At 37.2% G+C, this 16036-nt stretch overlaps 2 protein-coding genes across 3 annotated transcripts in view; both read right to left on the bottom strand.

The window, feature by feature from the left end:
- Asb11 (ankyrin repeat and SOCS box containing 11) overlaps positions 1-2446 on the bottom strand; it is a 31825-nt gene extending 29379 nt beyond the window's left edge. Inside the window, exon 1 of the mRNA XM_008840883.2 lies at positions 2215-2446. Coding sequence (XP_008839105.1) covers positions 2215-2395 — 181 coding nt within the window. The 5' untranslated portion in view covers positions 2396-2446. The remainder of the gene's footprint in view (positions 1-2214) is intronic.
- A 4810-nt stretch (positions 2447-7256) lies between these two features.
- Positions 7257-16036, bottom strand: part of Piga (phosphatidylinositol glycan anchor biosynthesis class A) — a 15302-nt gene continuing 6522 nt past the window's right edge. For both annotated transcript variants that reach the window (XM_008840882.3, XM_017800072.2), the window contains 4 exons: positions 13806-13938; positions 13088-13220; positions 12745-12951; positions 7257-9492 (listed from right to left, as the gene is read on the bottom strand). In XM_008840882.3, the coding sequence (XP_008839104.1) occupies positions 9226-9492; positions 12745-12951; positions 13088-13220; positions 13806-13938 (740 nt within the window). In that variant the 3' untranslated portion in view covers positions 7257-9225. The remainder of the gene's footprint in view (positions 9493-12744; positions 12952-13087; positions 13221-13805; positions 13939-16036) is intronic.

Genomic DNA, 16036 nt, shown 5'->3' with positions numbered 1-16036 from the left:
ATATATATATTAAACTGTAGCTAACTCAACTCTGAGTTATATGCAAATGTAATGGTTTAAACCACAAAGACATATAAAATAATTAATGCAGGCTATAAAACTTAAAAAAACTTCTGAAGAGATTTTACAGCCAAAATGAGTATGTAAATAGATAAATAAATTAATACACTTAATGAAGGTTGAGGTATCAGCTGATGTTTCCTAAAAACAAAGTGCCTAGAATCTAAGAAAGTGGAAACTCTACCCTGGCTAAATTCTTTCTTCCTTCCTTCCTCTTGTTTTTAACATTACTGGCCAGAGTTTACAGGAATGGAATATGCTATCAAAATTAAGAAAGTTAGCATTCAAACCGAGACTTCTGCAAGTCAATTAACTAACTTACTGACTAGCCATCATATATTTTCTCAACAAACTTCTGTCTGACAAATGAACTGCAAAGATGATTTCTGGTTTAAATATAACATGTTCACAGAATCACGTTGTTGTTTTACATAGGAAGTCTCTAACAATGTCAAAAGAAAAACAACTGTTAGAATCATTTAAAAACCCTACTGCTTCTGGCATATTACTGCCACATAATTATAGATAAGCATATGAAATCTGAATGCACTATCATACATGCGAGGGGTATGGGGACACACATACATATATGTAGACACATACATATATATAGGAAATAAATTGAGTTTATGTGTACTATCCTCATCACTGCCTCTTTTGAACAATATCTGAAAATAAGTAATAGTCCATGAGCTTAAATAAGTAAAGACAACTGGACTAGAGAGTGAATGAGTATATTTCTATTTAAGAGATTCGAATTTGGGCTCCAGATTTAAATTTAAAGCATGCTTACATAGGTTCTGAGTACTATAAAACTCTTAGGAGAGCACTTCACTTGGGACCACAGAGATAGGACTCATGCACAGGAGCAATTGGACGAAGAAAGAAAAACACTTTACATACGCTGTCTATGTTGTCTCTGTTAGACTTTGCCTAATCTAAATCATGAGGATACTATATATGAGACCATGAAAATTACTAATGAAAATTCTAGAAGTTCCCTGTCAAAATTGATAAATTAGAACATAGCTTTCCAGATGCATGCATAATTTGAAGCTAAAGAGAAGCATTATTTTTTTCACCAAAGTTACATACCTCCCTGAAATGTGTGACAAATATAATCCCCAAAAGAAATATTTTTCCATAGTCCAGGCCTTCTGACACTTTCTTCACCAGTTACTTGAAGCATTCTGATGCTTTGTCTTTGGTTGGAGGTCTTATTTCTTTGTGTAAGACCACTGCTGTATAGTGTTTTTCAGGTTATCTAATATATCGGAATCGCAAAGCATAAGTCTATTTTGAAAGAGAATCCTGGATGCAAATTGAAACAGATACTAGATAAAACATGATGCAATCCTGGAACCCCTGTGAATACTAAAAATACATATGGGAATTCTGAGCTCTGGTTGTGAATAAATACTCCTCTTCCATTAAGGGGCAGTCACAGCAGTAACTTTTGCTTCAGTTACTTTTGCAACATCTCAGCTACGATAAAGATGAATTGTTTCTGGAAAGGAATGTAAACTGTTCTCTACAAAGCATGAAACTTTAAGATGTTTTGTCCACATCTTTGCATTGCATATTGTAATAACCTTTTCTTGTGGTGCTCTGTATAGTGTTATCAACATACAAACAGGTTTAGTGAAATTTTCCTGTGATAAGTGATTGCAAGGGACACACACACACACAGAGAGAGAGAGAGAGAGAGAGAGAGAGAGAGAGAGAGAGAGAGCCACATTTACTAGCTTAAATAAAATTATTTGGTCATTCTGTTTCCTGAGGAAATTTGGTTTTATTAAAATGCTCTTTCCTGTCAGTTTGATGAAAAATATTGAAGAAAAAATAATGCTATATAAGTACTTCTTTCGGCCATTACAAATGAAGTTTCTCAAGATAGTCTTTAAAACCCGATATTCTGCTTACTTTTTAAACAATAGTTGCAAATAGAACCACTAACTCTTAAGAAAATAAAGCTGAAAATCCTTCACAAATTGCTGCAGCCAACATCATTTGCTTCTTTGAGAGGTAATTTTTAAAATACCCACTCAAGACCAAAGTATAAGGAAAACTTGCCTTCTAGAAACACTATTCATACAGATTAGCTAGGAGGAATTTTTGAGATATTGGGAATAAAATTATGTAATATATCTTTACCTGAAAGTCCACCATAGATCTCTTCTGCTATCCTAGCTGCTTCTTTTCTATTTCCTTTGACGATATAGAAATGGGTTAGGAGAGCCAGAAACACTTTAATCAAAAGCTTGAAAAAAAAAAACATTGCAAACATTGTAATAAAAATGTTTTTAAAGCCATAGAAAACAGGACCATCATCCATTTTGGCTTATTCTCGGCATTGGTTCTTAGGGCTGCAAAATTTTACTGAGTTATAATTGGTATCATATGACATCTATTTTAAACCATCTAGCACTTGGTGCTCCTGTTACCAAGAACTCTGTAGGTTCTAATCTAACTCAGATGTGGTGACTGCATTGTGTTGATTTATCTATGGCAATATTAAATAATTTCCTTCCAATAGGAAGCACTCAGTACTTCTAACCTTCATTAAATTTTATCAAAACACATTATATAAATGTATGAAAATTTCAAACAGTACAAAAAATTTTAAGAGGAATTCCTGTTTAAACTTTTTTTCTTTCTAAACCCCTCCTTTTGGGTTATTATGTTTGAAAGAAGTTGGAAAGGTTAAAGAAATTTGTACAACCATCTAGGGAGAAAGCAATTTCTTTGCTGTTCATGCAAGCAGTGTGGACATATTGTGATCTTTTCAGAAATTTCTATTACTAGGGGCATTTTTATTTGCTTTGCATGCTGAGGTTTATGGAGGATTAAGGCCAAGTTAGAAATAAGACCAGTTTTGTTTGTTTGTTTCTTTGTTTTAAAAAGAACCTCTTTGCTATATGGTAATTTAATATAAGTTGTACCTTAGATGACTCTCCAAATAAAAGTTTGAAAGTGACTGAAGTGTTAAAACTACTCTGGTAATTCTACCGGTGACAAGTTCCTACAGCAAGGGTCTTTCTTGAACATCCATTTCAAGCATCAGTGATGGTGGGCAATCGTCTCTTACCAGTTGGCTGATACAAATGAAATGAATTTATTTTTAATCTTGCACACCAGTCTATTTCTTCTTTCATTCTTGACTATGCTTTCTAATTTTTTTTTAAATCTCCTGAAGGTGCAAACCAACACAGTATTTTAAGAACAAACTACATAAATGTTAATTAGTAAAAAAAAAAAAAAAAATTGAGACTTTCTCCTAACATTCTGGCAAATCAGAATGATTATTTCTCTTAAAATATTTTATTCATTATTTTTATTTTATATGTATGAGTGTATTACCTGCATGTAGGTAGGTAATGCAATGCCCACGGAGGTCAGAAAGGGTGCCAGATCCCGTGGAACTGGAGTTACAGACAGTTGTTAGCTACCATGTGGGTGCCGGGAACTGAACCTTGTCCTCTGCAAAAGCAGTCAGTGCTCTTAACCACTGAGTCATGAATGATTCTCCAGCCCCAGAATGACTACTTCTGAAGAACAGTTTCAGTCCACTGTTATGAAGGCCACACATGAGAATAGTGTTTAGCTCATCCATTTCATCATATTACAGCACTAATCTTTGAATTCTTTCTACTCTCAAGGTACAGATATTAATACATAAGGCTTCACTACCTACCTCACCTGCTAGAAAATACAGGACTATAAGGAAACAAGTATTTTTTTTCTTTTTTGTGCTTTTTTCAACTGTACTCTGAACAAGTGATGCTTTTCTAATGTCAGACTCATAACATTTTTCAGTTTTGATGTTTTCATTTGAAACATACCTGAACGTTCTATGTTATGTGTACACAAAATTGGCTCAAACAGATAGCTCTACTATTTCTGAGATCAGCTTTATACTATACATGAGCATCCTATTTGAGAGGGACACAAAAAGTTATTGCTAAGTATGCTTGGTTCATGATATATTTTACAGGTGGAATAATCAGCAGTATCAGAGTTTATCAGTTTCAGCGTGATGAACATTCTGAGCCAGATAATTCTGTTGAAGGGGGGGGGGCTTCCAGAGCATTGTAGAAACTTTAGCAGCAACCCTCCTCTCTACCCACTTGATGCCAATGCATAAGCTCAAACCAGACAAAAACCCAACATAGGGGAAGTGGCTAAGAAATCCCAACCCCATCCAAGAAACTTTTGGCATTTAATGACTGCTGGGAGAGGAAAAGACAGTGTCTTACAGGGATGGAATTCTTGGGGGGCCCAGTGAATGGATCCACACTGAAGGACATTGGGTAACTGACGGGACTGTGAAATAGTGTTCCTATCACTTTAAAAATATGCTTGGTCAATTAAGCAGTAACCTTGAGCATGTATGCCTGGAGAGCCTTGTCTCATGAGAAAGTTTATGCAAGGACGCTCGTTGGGGAGTTATCTCTGGAATGCAGGTACTCCCCTAGTTTTTCGGGAGACACTTTCATCTCCCAAGAAGGTATACTATGGTGATAGTTATTTTGCTCATTATATTTTACTAAATTGCTGTATTCTAGCCTCTTTATTATTACTCACTGTTCTGTAAACATTCAGCTGTAGCTCCAGTGAGTGCAAGTATAAAAGCAGAGTGTTGCCTGCACTTTTGGCACTCGTGTGTGAAGAAATAGAAGTGAAGAAATCGCAGGAGTCCCCTGGTCTTTTTTCAGTTCCGTGATAATCCATTCGAGTCCCGTGACTGCCCCCCCTGGCGGCCACAAATCATACTCTTTAGGCCATATTATATATATGAAAGTTCATTAAATTGGGCTGGGGGCAAGGGGGGAGAGGTGATCAGATCTAAATGTTATCAAACTATACTGTATGAAAACTGTAAAAACTCAAGAAAAAAATGCAAAAAAAAGCTCTCCAGACCGGCAGCTTAAAGATGTCTCCTGCAGGACAACCCCACCCCCCAACCTCATAGTTGATATCCACTGAACCTAATATAAATGATGAATAAAATTAACTTCCCAAAGTACTATAAAATAAAAAATCTATATAAAACTTCAATTTTCATAATATCAAAAAATCTGAGGCTGGGGAGATAGCTTAGTAAAGGGCTTCCTTGCAAAGCATATGGACCTGCATCCTGTCTCCAGAACCCACATAAAAAATGCCTGGCATGGTGGTACACGCCTTTAATTCCAGCACTTGGGAGGCAGAGGCAGGTGGATATTTGTGAGCTTGAGGCCAACCTGTTCTACATAGTGAGTTCCAGGCCAGCTGGGGCTACAGGGAGACCCTGTCTCAAAAAGACAAAAAAATTAAATAAAAAATAATTTAAAAAAATTTTAATGCCTGTAATCCCAGCATTGGGGAGGTAGAGACAGGAAGATCCCTGGGATTTGCTGGCCAGCCAGCCTGCCCACTTGATGAGTTCCAGGCCAGTGAGACACACTGTCCAAAAAAATGAGAAAGATAAGTGACTCTGTGACAATGGAGTGCTCAACCCTCAACACCCTGTCCAAGGCTCAGAGAACACTGAGGAAGAGACAGAAAGAATGTAAGAGCTGGAGGATGGGGAGATATGCCACAAAAAAATGTCGTTGGGGCTTGACATGACATAACCACTGTACTCATGAACTCACTGCAGCTGGGGTTACCTGCACAAGATGGGGTCCATCAACATTTCATCATGAATGTAAGAGGGGCTCAGGAGGCCCAATAGCTCCTTAAGGGACTACTGGCAGTTAATGGTTGCTGGGAGACGAAGTGTCATTTTCCTCAGTGGTGTGGCCACTGATGAGATGCCCATGCTCCAGTAAAGGCCTCCCATCCCCTCTCTTACAAATATATTTAAACTCAGAGTCACACCAAAAAGGACATGAATGCTGGAGGAAAACTTGAGAAGGGTTTCAGTGGGAGAGGGAGGGGATATGTGAAATGATAATGAGGAGTGACAACTACAATTCATTATATACATGTGAGGAACAGTCACAGAATAAGAACAAATTTTAGGGGGCTAGAGAGATGGCTCAGCAGTTAAGAGCAGTGGCTGCTCTTGCAGAGGACCTGGGTTCAATTCCCAGCACTCACATGGTGGCTGACAACCATCTGTAACTCCAGGTCCAGTGAAATCCAATGCCCTCTTCTGACCTCTGCAGGCACTAACTGCTATAGGTAAAATTAAAAAATAATAAATAAAATATTCTTTAAAAACTTTTTAAAACTACACCTGAATTACACTCTTCCATTTGTCAAATAGTTCAGGATAGAATAATATTCCACTTTGATTTTTTTAAAAAAAAGGTGAATAGAGCCTGTGGGGCAACCCCTGAGACTGTCCTCTGGCCTCTAAGCATACCACGCATGCCACAAGATCAAGCCATATTCTTTAAAAATACTTTTTTTTTTGGTCTTTTTTGAGACAGGGTCTCCCAGTAGCCCCAGCTGGCCTGGAACTCACTATGTAGACCAGGCTGGCCTCGAACTCATGGAGATCTGCCTGCCTCTGCCTCCCAAGTGGCCAGGCATGGTAGCGCATGCCTTTAATTTCATCACTAGGGAGGCAGAGGTAGATGGATCTCTGAGAAGGAATCTGAGGGTAGCATGTGAGTACCTGGCCAGCCAGTGCTACAGTGAAACCATGTCTCAAAAGCCAAAACCAAACACACACACCAAAAAAAAACCCATATAAATAAACAAACAGAAAACATCTAGGGTACCCTGGTTGACTTTGCAAACGAATATGAATGAAAATAACTGTTTCCCACTGTTTCTGACACAAAGGGTGGGGAAAAGCCAAGCCTCTGTAAAAAACGTCAAAATTCTAATGTCTCTTAAAACAGCTGGTGAGATACAAAATAGGGATACAAAGTGTGATTACGTAGTTCACACACAATAGTGTGTGGATGTATTCATTTGTCTTATTCGATAACTAGCACAGTGAAAAACAAGGGCTTATTTGGATCAGGAAACAAAGGTACAATTGAACTTGTTGTTTCTAGAGTACAAAAGAGCATATATTCCAGAAATAAAAGATGACAGAGCATGGCTCAAATCTGAAGGATACTTCCTGTTTTACTAAGTGATGAAGCAACACATTAAACTCCACTCAGGGAGAAAGTGTTACGGTCCACAAGTAAATAATATTCTATCCACAAAATAAGACAAATGGAAAAAAATGTCAAAATGTCATTCTCATCTTTATTTCTAGACTTGAGCATGTTTTCACAGACCAGTTTTATGTGTATAACTGTACCATCAAAAGGAATACAGTATCTTTTTAAATTGCTCATCAAGGTTAATTTCACTTTCAAATAATTTCAAGTAGCAAAGTCGAACAATGTTTCCTTTCCACCTACTGGCCAGTTTTAATTAAGGTATCCAGGAAGCCTGAAAATTATTTATGTCAGACAAACAAATTTATTTCCATTTGTTAAAAAAGGAAAATAATTTTAATTCATAAATTACACATTTACACACATAAGTAATTTAAAATCCTATATTCATCTTAAATAAAGGACAACTGAAGAATTCGATGACAATTTTGAGAAAAATTGAAAGCAAACATAAAAAAAGTAGTGCTGTGGTGTGCCTTTAAAAACCGTATAGCAGAATAAAGGAAACCAAATGTTAAACAGTTTCACAGTACTGTGAATATTGGCACTGTTTATTTCGTATCTGTATGTCTGTCTTAATGCATTAAAATTCTAGTAAGAGTGAATGGTTTGGACCAGTTCATTTTTCTCCGATAAAAGAATCCCTAACTTCTATATTGTAAAAATTACTCTCTAGCATTTGTGTTTTCATACAAACAAAACACAAATATATCTCTTTTATATCAGTGGCAACCAAGTAACAGGCATGTTAAGATACTTTTTAAAAAGAAGTTTTGCAAATGTTGTTATTACAAAATCCTGTACAGAATCACAATACTGATAGACTCCAGTGCACTGCAAACGCCTTACTGTTTTGATTTCAGTCCTTTACTCCCAGAAACTTATTCTAAAGAGTTCAAAGGAGAATAATACAGATCATAGGGATAATTTGGGATTGAAAAAAAGAAAAAAAACCATGGCTCTGGGCAACAATGATCAGTTAACAAAATCTACCCACAGAGACGGCATTGCGTCAGTTTTAGACTTCATTTGCCAGAAATAAAAATGTTCTGGAGGAAAGCCTTTTTGTACACTGGCAATACTTATCAGACATTGGCCAGGCCATGGTGAAGGAGAGTGACTTCCATCAAAAGGACAGAACAGCAGCTGGTTTGGAGACGGCACACCTATTAAGCTCTTCTCAAAAACCACAAAGGCATTTTTACTGGGAACTCAATTGCATATAGCCAAGGCGGAGGGTTTGTCTGCACTAGTATCAACAGTGATATCGGTCCTAGAACTTAAAAAGCAGCATCTCTTCACTCACACACATGAGGACAAGGGTTCTTCCTAGGAAAATGCATACTAGCACATCAGAGAAATACTTGAGTATGCCAGCGATGACTTCCTGGCATTACGTAGCTTGAGCATTTTGGGCATGTTGGCTATTTTACCACTTCATGTTGATTAGGCCTTAGTGGTAGGAACCATCTAATGCAACACTTCGTATGTAGCAGGTGCTGCTAATATGCTGGCTGCCAATAGACCATCTTGCTCAAGAAATGAGATTACATGTAACACTTCCTGAATGAACCCAACAAGTATCTAAGAGCATGAATTCCATTTTCAATGACAGATACAAGAACTTGTCTTAAAATAGTTCACATAACGGTACCTCCCTAAAGAAAGTTTGTAAACATCTGGTAAATGTAGGATTAACGGTATAATGTTAAAAAACTGGCCAAAAAGATCCAGAAACATTTGGCCCTTCAGCACCCAAAGCTCCCAAAATATAATGTTAAAACATCTCTGCTAGAGGGATTTCAGTAATCTGAAAAATTTCATACCTGAGTGGTTTAACCGTTCTCCCTTAAAATTTCAAAGTGCAAGAGTTTCTACACTCAGGAATTGCATATTTATCTTTCTTAAAAAAAAAAAAAAAACCAAAAAAACAAACAACTGAATGACACAGAGGTAGCATAATTTACCAAATGAACTTTGAAACCCGAAAACAAAAGAGGAAAGTTACTTTCAATCGTGTTAATAGTGTCTAAAGCTTCAGACCTCTGACTTGTTTCTACCTGGTTTCTGATACCTCATCATTGTTGCCCCCTTTTTTATTACGAGACTGTTGATGAGTCCAGGCTCCCCTTGGCCCAGTAGCGTCTACTGCCACATCAATAATAGAATCTGGAGTCATCCATCTCAAGAAAATGAGGAAGAGATAGCTGAACACGGCCAGCAAAGCAAAAATGTAGCCTGTAACTGGGCCACAGTGAGAAATGAGCCTGTTGACTCTCTTGTGCATCGGCAACACATCTTCCTTCGATACCCGCTCATATACCTGGAGGAGAGAGGGCCAACAAAAAACATGAGTGCTCTGAGCCACCATATGTCTGTGACAAACAGTGACTCCAAGACCAGCAATGACTAGGTACATTTGACAAACACATGTGGAGAGAAATCACTTGTGTTTACTGTCAGTTATATCATTAGTGAACCTCGTTATTGAATTTAATCACATGCATTACGCATTATCACCACTTAGCTCAATGCTTATCACGTACTTAAATCTGGGCTAGACACTGTGTGATAGAAGAACTAGGAGGTGACCACTGATTTCAGGTGACTTCTGAAATATCAGTATCTAAGTTCGGAAGAATTTTTTTGCAGGCACACTGTTGCAGATGCCTTGACTGAGCAGAGAAAGCTCCTCTTCAAAGACGTCACACACAAGCAGGACACTTTCATCTAGGAAGCTTCTGGGGTGGGGATATACTGGCTCTGTCTTCAATAGCTGCACAAGGCTATCCATGTTACTGAGTGTGGATGGTGAGACACAGAGAAACATTTCACATGTTGCAAATACAAGATAACGAAGACAGGATAAATTCTAGCCGGCAGCACAAATGAAGCCCTCGTAAGGAAAACAGTTGACTGCTGAGAACTGGTAGTAGATGACTCGCTTTGGAAAACACTGCTGATCCCACAACTCAAAAATATTAGACACATAAACCAGCTCCTTATGAATGCAAGAAAGTTACAGCATTCGATGTAAGTTCTTCTGTAGAGCAGTGGCTTTGAAAGCTATGGGGACTTTTCACCTAGGTCTTCTACCCTGAGGACATTTTAAGTAAAAACATTTTATTTCATTTTTAAATTTCATTTAATTTCATTTTTATTATTTTATTATTTTACTTTATATTTAATTTTAATTTTGTCTTTTTGAGACAGTCTCCCTGTAGCCACAGCTGGTCTGGAACTCGCTATATAGACCAGGCTGGCCTTGAATTAACTCTGTAGCTGAGGATGGCCTTGAACTCCTAGTTTTCCTACCACCTCCTGAGTGCTAGAATTACAGGTGTACACCACCATACCTGACTCCCCAATTAAATTTTATAATCAATTTTCTAAGTAACACAGTCAAACTACAAGGAATGGAAAAAGATCAAAACATAGAGTTAGAAGACCAGTTACAAAATAACCTGTTCATCCACCTTCACTTGAGATCGATTAATTTATTATCTTAATTGACAAATAATTTACAGCAAAGAAGGGAACATGACAATCTATTATAAATGAGAATTTGCTTTTTTTCTGTTTGGTTTTCTGAGATAGGGTTTCACTTTGTAGTGGAGACTGACTTAGAACTCACTATGCAGCCTAGGCTAGCCTGAAATTCATGGTTATCCTCCTGCCTCAGTCTTTTGAGTGCTGAAATTCCAAGTGTAAAGCACCATCTGTGGCTAGATTTATATCTTTATTTTTGCAAATGTATACATACACGGATGCTTCACTATTACTTCAAAGCACAACTTAAAAAAATTATCCTTACAAAAAATGTTAATTAGTTCCTTTACCATATGCTAACAAAGTGTCACCACAGTTCTTTCCTGATTTTCTTACATATAATAGCTCAGAGTTTTCAGGTTTATATTTTGACAAGTCAAGTCACAATTTGCAGGGCTGTGATTCTAACTCAGGGTGGAGTCCAAGATCACCGAAAAAACCTGTTTGGCCAAATATCCCTGCCAACTATAAGACAAATTTCATTCCTGCTCCACAGGAACACATCAGAATCTAAGGAGTGGCTGGGGAGTTAAGTGAGCAGGAAGATGGAGGGGACAGAGTCTGAAAAGGTTATCCAAGTGATTCTGACATACACACCCACAGGCAATTAGTATTCAATTCCAACTTCCACGGGAAAAGGTAGCTATTTTTTTAATAGGTGGAGCTAGCTCAAGACTTCTACAAGGTCAGTAACTCAGAAACTAAACCAAAAGATTTATCAATTTTCCAAAAATCTCTTATTACTGAACATATATTATTCAACCATATTTAGAGATATTTTGGAACTTAGATTCAAACATAGCTCCATTATGTGTGCGAACTTATAATTCAAACCCAGAAAGACAGATTTAAAGTGTTTCCTACTCCAGGCTAGAAACTCACTGTTCCACTAAATATGCTGACAGCATAAAACCTTAGACTAAACTATGACCCTCTCCATTCTCCACCGAGCTGTCTTTCTGGTTCTGGATTTCTACACAGGAAGAAAGTGACTTATTTCCCTTCAGTTTGGCACATGGTTAACGAGAGGAACGAGGCAGAAGTCATCCCAAGAAGGACCTGAAGGATGAGGATAAGTAAAGTAAATGTAGTGCTAAGGTCAAAACCCAGAAGCATTTTCCACAACCCTCCTCTCTTGCCTCCGGGTGTCAACCTATATATCCTGTACCTGTCCCTTTGGAAAATTCTCTACTGTTGTTTTCATATTTGTGATTCTTCTTATTTTTCATGTATAGGTTGAATTCTAATATATTCTTGATCAGCCTAGAGTTGCAAAACTCTTTTCCTGGAGAATAGTAGTTGTGGGCTGGAAAGATGACCCAGCAGTTAAATAGTACTGGCTGCTCTTACAGAGGACCCAGTTGGGTTCCCAGCACCCACATGGCTAACAAAGGTCCAAAACGCCAGTTCCAGGAGATCTGATGCCCTCTTCTGGTCTCTTTGGAGCACTGCATGCATGTGGTGCACATACATACATTCAGGACCAATATTCATACACATAAAATAAAAATAAATAAATCTTTAAGGAAAAAAATCATCATAGTCATTACCAAAAGTGATAAATCTTTAAGAAAATAAAAGAATATCACAGTTGTCAGCAAAAGCACAAGACTTTTCAGCAAGTATTCTGAATTAAGTATTCACAAGTTACAAAGTAGCTACAATTGTCTACCTATGTATGTGCTAAAGGCACTATATGCTATAGAATTATAAACAACCTCAACATAATATACTAGTTTTGCTTCTAATTTTAACTTCTAAAAAATTTTGTAATTTATTTAGTAACAGTTTAATGAGGAGACTAGACTCTAGCAATACTATTTTCAGACTCCGGGGGCAGTGATTTATCTAGAAACTTAGCCTGGCGTGTATCAAAACTAACACATGAATAATTCTCTTTGTTTCACTTGGAGTTCACAAACTTAACTACAACCAGAAATGGCAAGTTTGTATGTAAACAAAAGCAAATGTGCACACAAAACAGCAAGTAGGAGTTCAGACAATCTTTTCTCAGCACGTGACATACTTTTTCAGTCCTCTCGGCCACATTACTCCAGGTGTAGAAAGTCTTTACTACATTATGGATATTTTCTGGAGCTGGCAATGTCCCCGACTTCACTTGGAAAATAGCCTTTTCCAATCCTTCACACAAAGATTTTACTGAAGGCTCACATAAAATAATAAGACTTTCTGGAAGTACTTCAGGAATTCCACCAACCTTGGTACTTACAACCTTAAAAAGACCAAAAAGAGCACATGATCCACCATAGCTATTTCTCAGGAAAAGCAAAAGAACAAGTTAAAAATATTACTTCAGCAAGTAATCCAAATACAGAACTCCCACAACGTAAGCCCTTAAAACTTTTTACCTGCAAACCACAACTGGCTGCTTCCACGATCGCCATGCAGAACGCTTCAGTGAGGGAGGTGTTAAGAAAAATATGTCCTTGAACTAAGACATTTCTAACATCTTTGTGTTCTAATGCTCCCAGAAGATGCACCCTAAGTTTTGCAATGAGAGGGAGAGAAAGAAAGGGGGTAAAAAAAGAGAACTTAAGATAAGTCTGCTGTTTGTATGATTTTTAACTGATGCTCACATTTTCTACTCAAAAGATATGTTATCACCGAACATCAATGGAAAAGAAACAGTTTTAGAAACCTACTGAGTTTCACGCCACATAGTTTAATCTTTATTTAGTGAATATAATACACTTTTATAACAAAATGTTATAAGTGCCACTTCTAAACAGGAAAATAACCCTTCTAAAATTGGTACCTCGTAAATACACACTTGGAGTGTTATAATCTGAAAACATTTCCAATCAGAATGCCCCCAATTCCCACCTTCATGCCTATCATCATGCCTTAAACAACTGTCCGCAAACTGAATAATAGTGGGCTAATGGAAAAATAAAATTGTGCATCCTAATAAGCTTTCTCACTTGATGTAAATTCACAAAACCATGCCTTGTCTTTTTTATACCTCATGAACAGAAACAGCAGCACACTTAAGGTAGGTGTATGGTCAAAACCAAAGACAGACAACTGACATTTTCTCACCCGCAATGACACAGAAGCCACTAATACCTGTCATGTAGTTGGTATCTTTCCCGTACTTCTTCCAAAATGATTCTCTTTGGTCCCTCTCCTCCAATTAGGAAATTTAATTCTTGATATTTCTGACAGAGTACAGGTATTATACCACTAAGCAAATCAGTCCCTGAAATTATAAAATTGAATATTGGAAATATTAGTATTTAACCTTTTAAAAATCATTAGTTTTCAAGAATCTACTCATTAAAGTATTAGCTATAGCCTTTCGAAGTAGACAAATGAACTCCCTTAAACTTTACCCAGCAGGGTGGAATCATTCAAAGTGCCATTAGCTCCCAAGAGCTACAATGCTTTAAGATATGGACCCTGACATGTATTGTTCCTGGCACACACCCAAAATATCCACACTTCTGTTTCAATCTCCTATTCTTTAATTACTTCACTTGTGCATACTGCCTACTTAAGGTATTGGTATTTAAGGGGGTAATTAAGGTGGTTGAAATTTCAGTTAGTGTTCTCCAGGGTACACAGCTGCCTGGAAATTTAGGTCTTGACCCAGCTCTTTTATTGGCCCAGTCAACCCTTTCATCATGGCCTATTAAATGCAGAGACATATGTAATTAAATCTCCTTCAGCTATAAAATCCTATCAGTCTAATTCCACTTCCTGCCACAGGAAGAGTTGAGCAGCAAAATCTAAGTGCTGCCCCCACTTTCTTCAAACTATAGTTTAAACAGAATTTTATAATGGAACAACAATGTCACCATAATTTAAAATCGCCAAATCCAAACCAGCTGGAGCCCATAGCCCTCGTAAACGAGGGTGGTGGAATTTCAACCGTCAGGTCACTGTAAGTCCACAAAACTAAAGCTGTATCTTGGTTCATTTTTTAAAAAGAGAACAAAATGATTTTCCTATAATATGTAAGCATAATCTCAGGTAACATAAAACAATAAAGTAGATCATGCCCTACTGGTCTAAAATGTGGCTATCTAAAGCCACGGTAATGCTAGTGCTCTTTGGGAATTTAGTTCATCAGTGGATACAAATCATGTTCAGTCATAAACAAACATGAAATCATTCACTTAGAGCTGAGTGAACATACACATTTACATATGCTTCTTCACATAGATAGATCTATTATAAAATACACCATGGGAGACTGTATATAGGTCCACTTTTACTAAATAATTCAAGGTAGAATTCATTAAGTAAACTACACTGGCATTTTCAAAATGATTATATATACCGAAAATAGATTCACATGTAGTTTTTCTGAATTTTGAAAGTGTCTCATTAGCTATCTTTGTTTCAATTCTAGAAAAACTTGGTTTCTAGATAACCAGGAAGTAGCTTGTTGCCTTTTGACATTTAGCATCCTTCCATTCCTTTTTCCTTTCCTTCTCCCCCTTCCCCTCCTTCTTAATAAAACATTGAGACCATTCTTCAATTTTAAAAAAATGAAGCAATAATCATAACTGTTGACAACAGCTACATTCACTAATCACTTTCAAACTGACTTTACAGCTCAATCTAATAGTGTTTTCTAGAATCTTCTAATCTTTTCTAGGATAACAGTGGCCAGGCTGAGGGTAGGGGCACAAGGAAACCTTAATTCAAGAGATGGACTCAAGTTGGTGACTTCTGTTATTTACTGTGTAACCTGGGTAAGTGAGTTACCCTCTCTGAGTCTGTTTGTCTGTTACACACAGATAACATCTACCCTACAGTTGTTGGGTCAAGTGAGGTACTGTACCATGCACTGGCTTTATCAACTGTAGAATATAAATGTTAAGCTGTCATTACCACTAAGGTAAGAAGCAGGGTGTGCCTGCACACACAAAGATCACTGGGAAAGCCTGAGAGAAAAACAAATGCCAGGGAAGAGGGCTCAGAAGGCAACCCCTTCCACAAGAAAGCAGGCCAAAGACAACTGGGATTTATCCTCTCACTTAGTCTACTTCAACGGACTTTGAGATCTGGTCCACTGAATATGTCCTAAAAGAATTATTTTACCAATAAGGAATGGACCAATAATGTAACTGCTCAACTTTTAGGCTACAGATGTGGCTTTTCCTTCTCATGATGTTACTTTTTGTTTTCCAGTTAATTATTTATTTAATAACCACATACTTAGAAGAAGCATTTCATTACAACAGCATTGACATATTCAATAACAATTTCCTGAGCTAAGATGAATCTTTTTCAAAACTGGTGGTAAATTTTTAGTTTTACACTTGAATTGTTATAGTTACACAATATTC

The sequence above is a fragment of the Nannospalax galili genome, unplaced genomic scaffold, assembly GCF_000622305.1.
Source record: "Nannospalax galili isolate Female #2095 unplaced genomic scaffold, S.galili_v1.0 scaffold521, whole genome shotgun sequence".
NCBI lineage: Eukaryota > Metazoa > Chordata > Mammalia > Rodentia > Spalacidae > Nannospalax > Nannospalax galili.
This window is presented reverse-complemented; position numbering and strand designations above follow the sequence as displayed.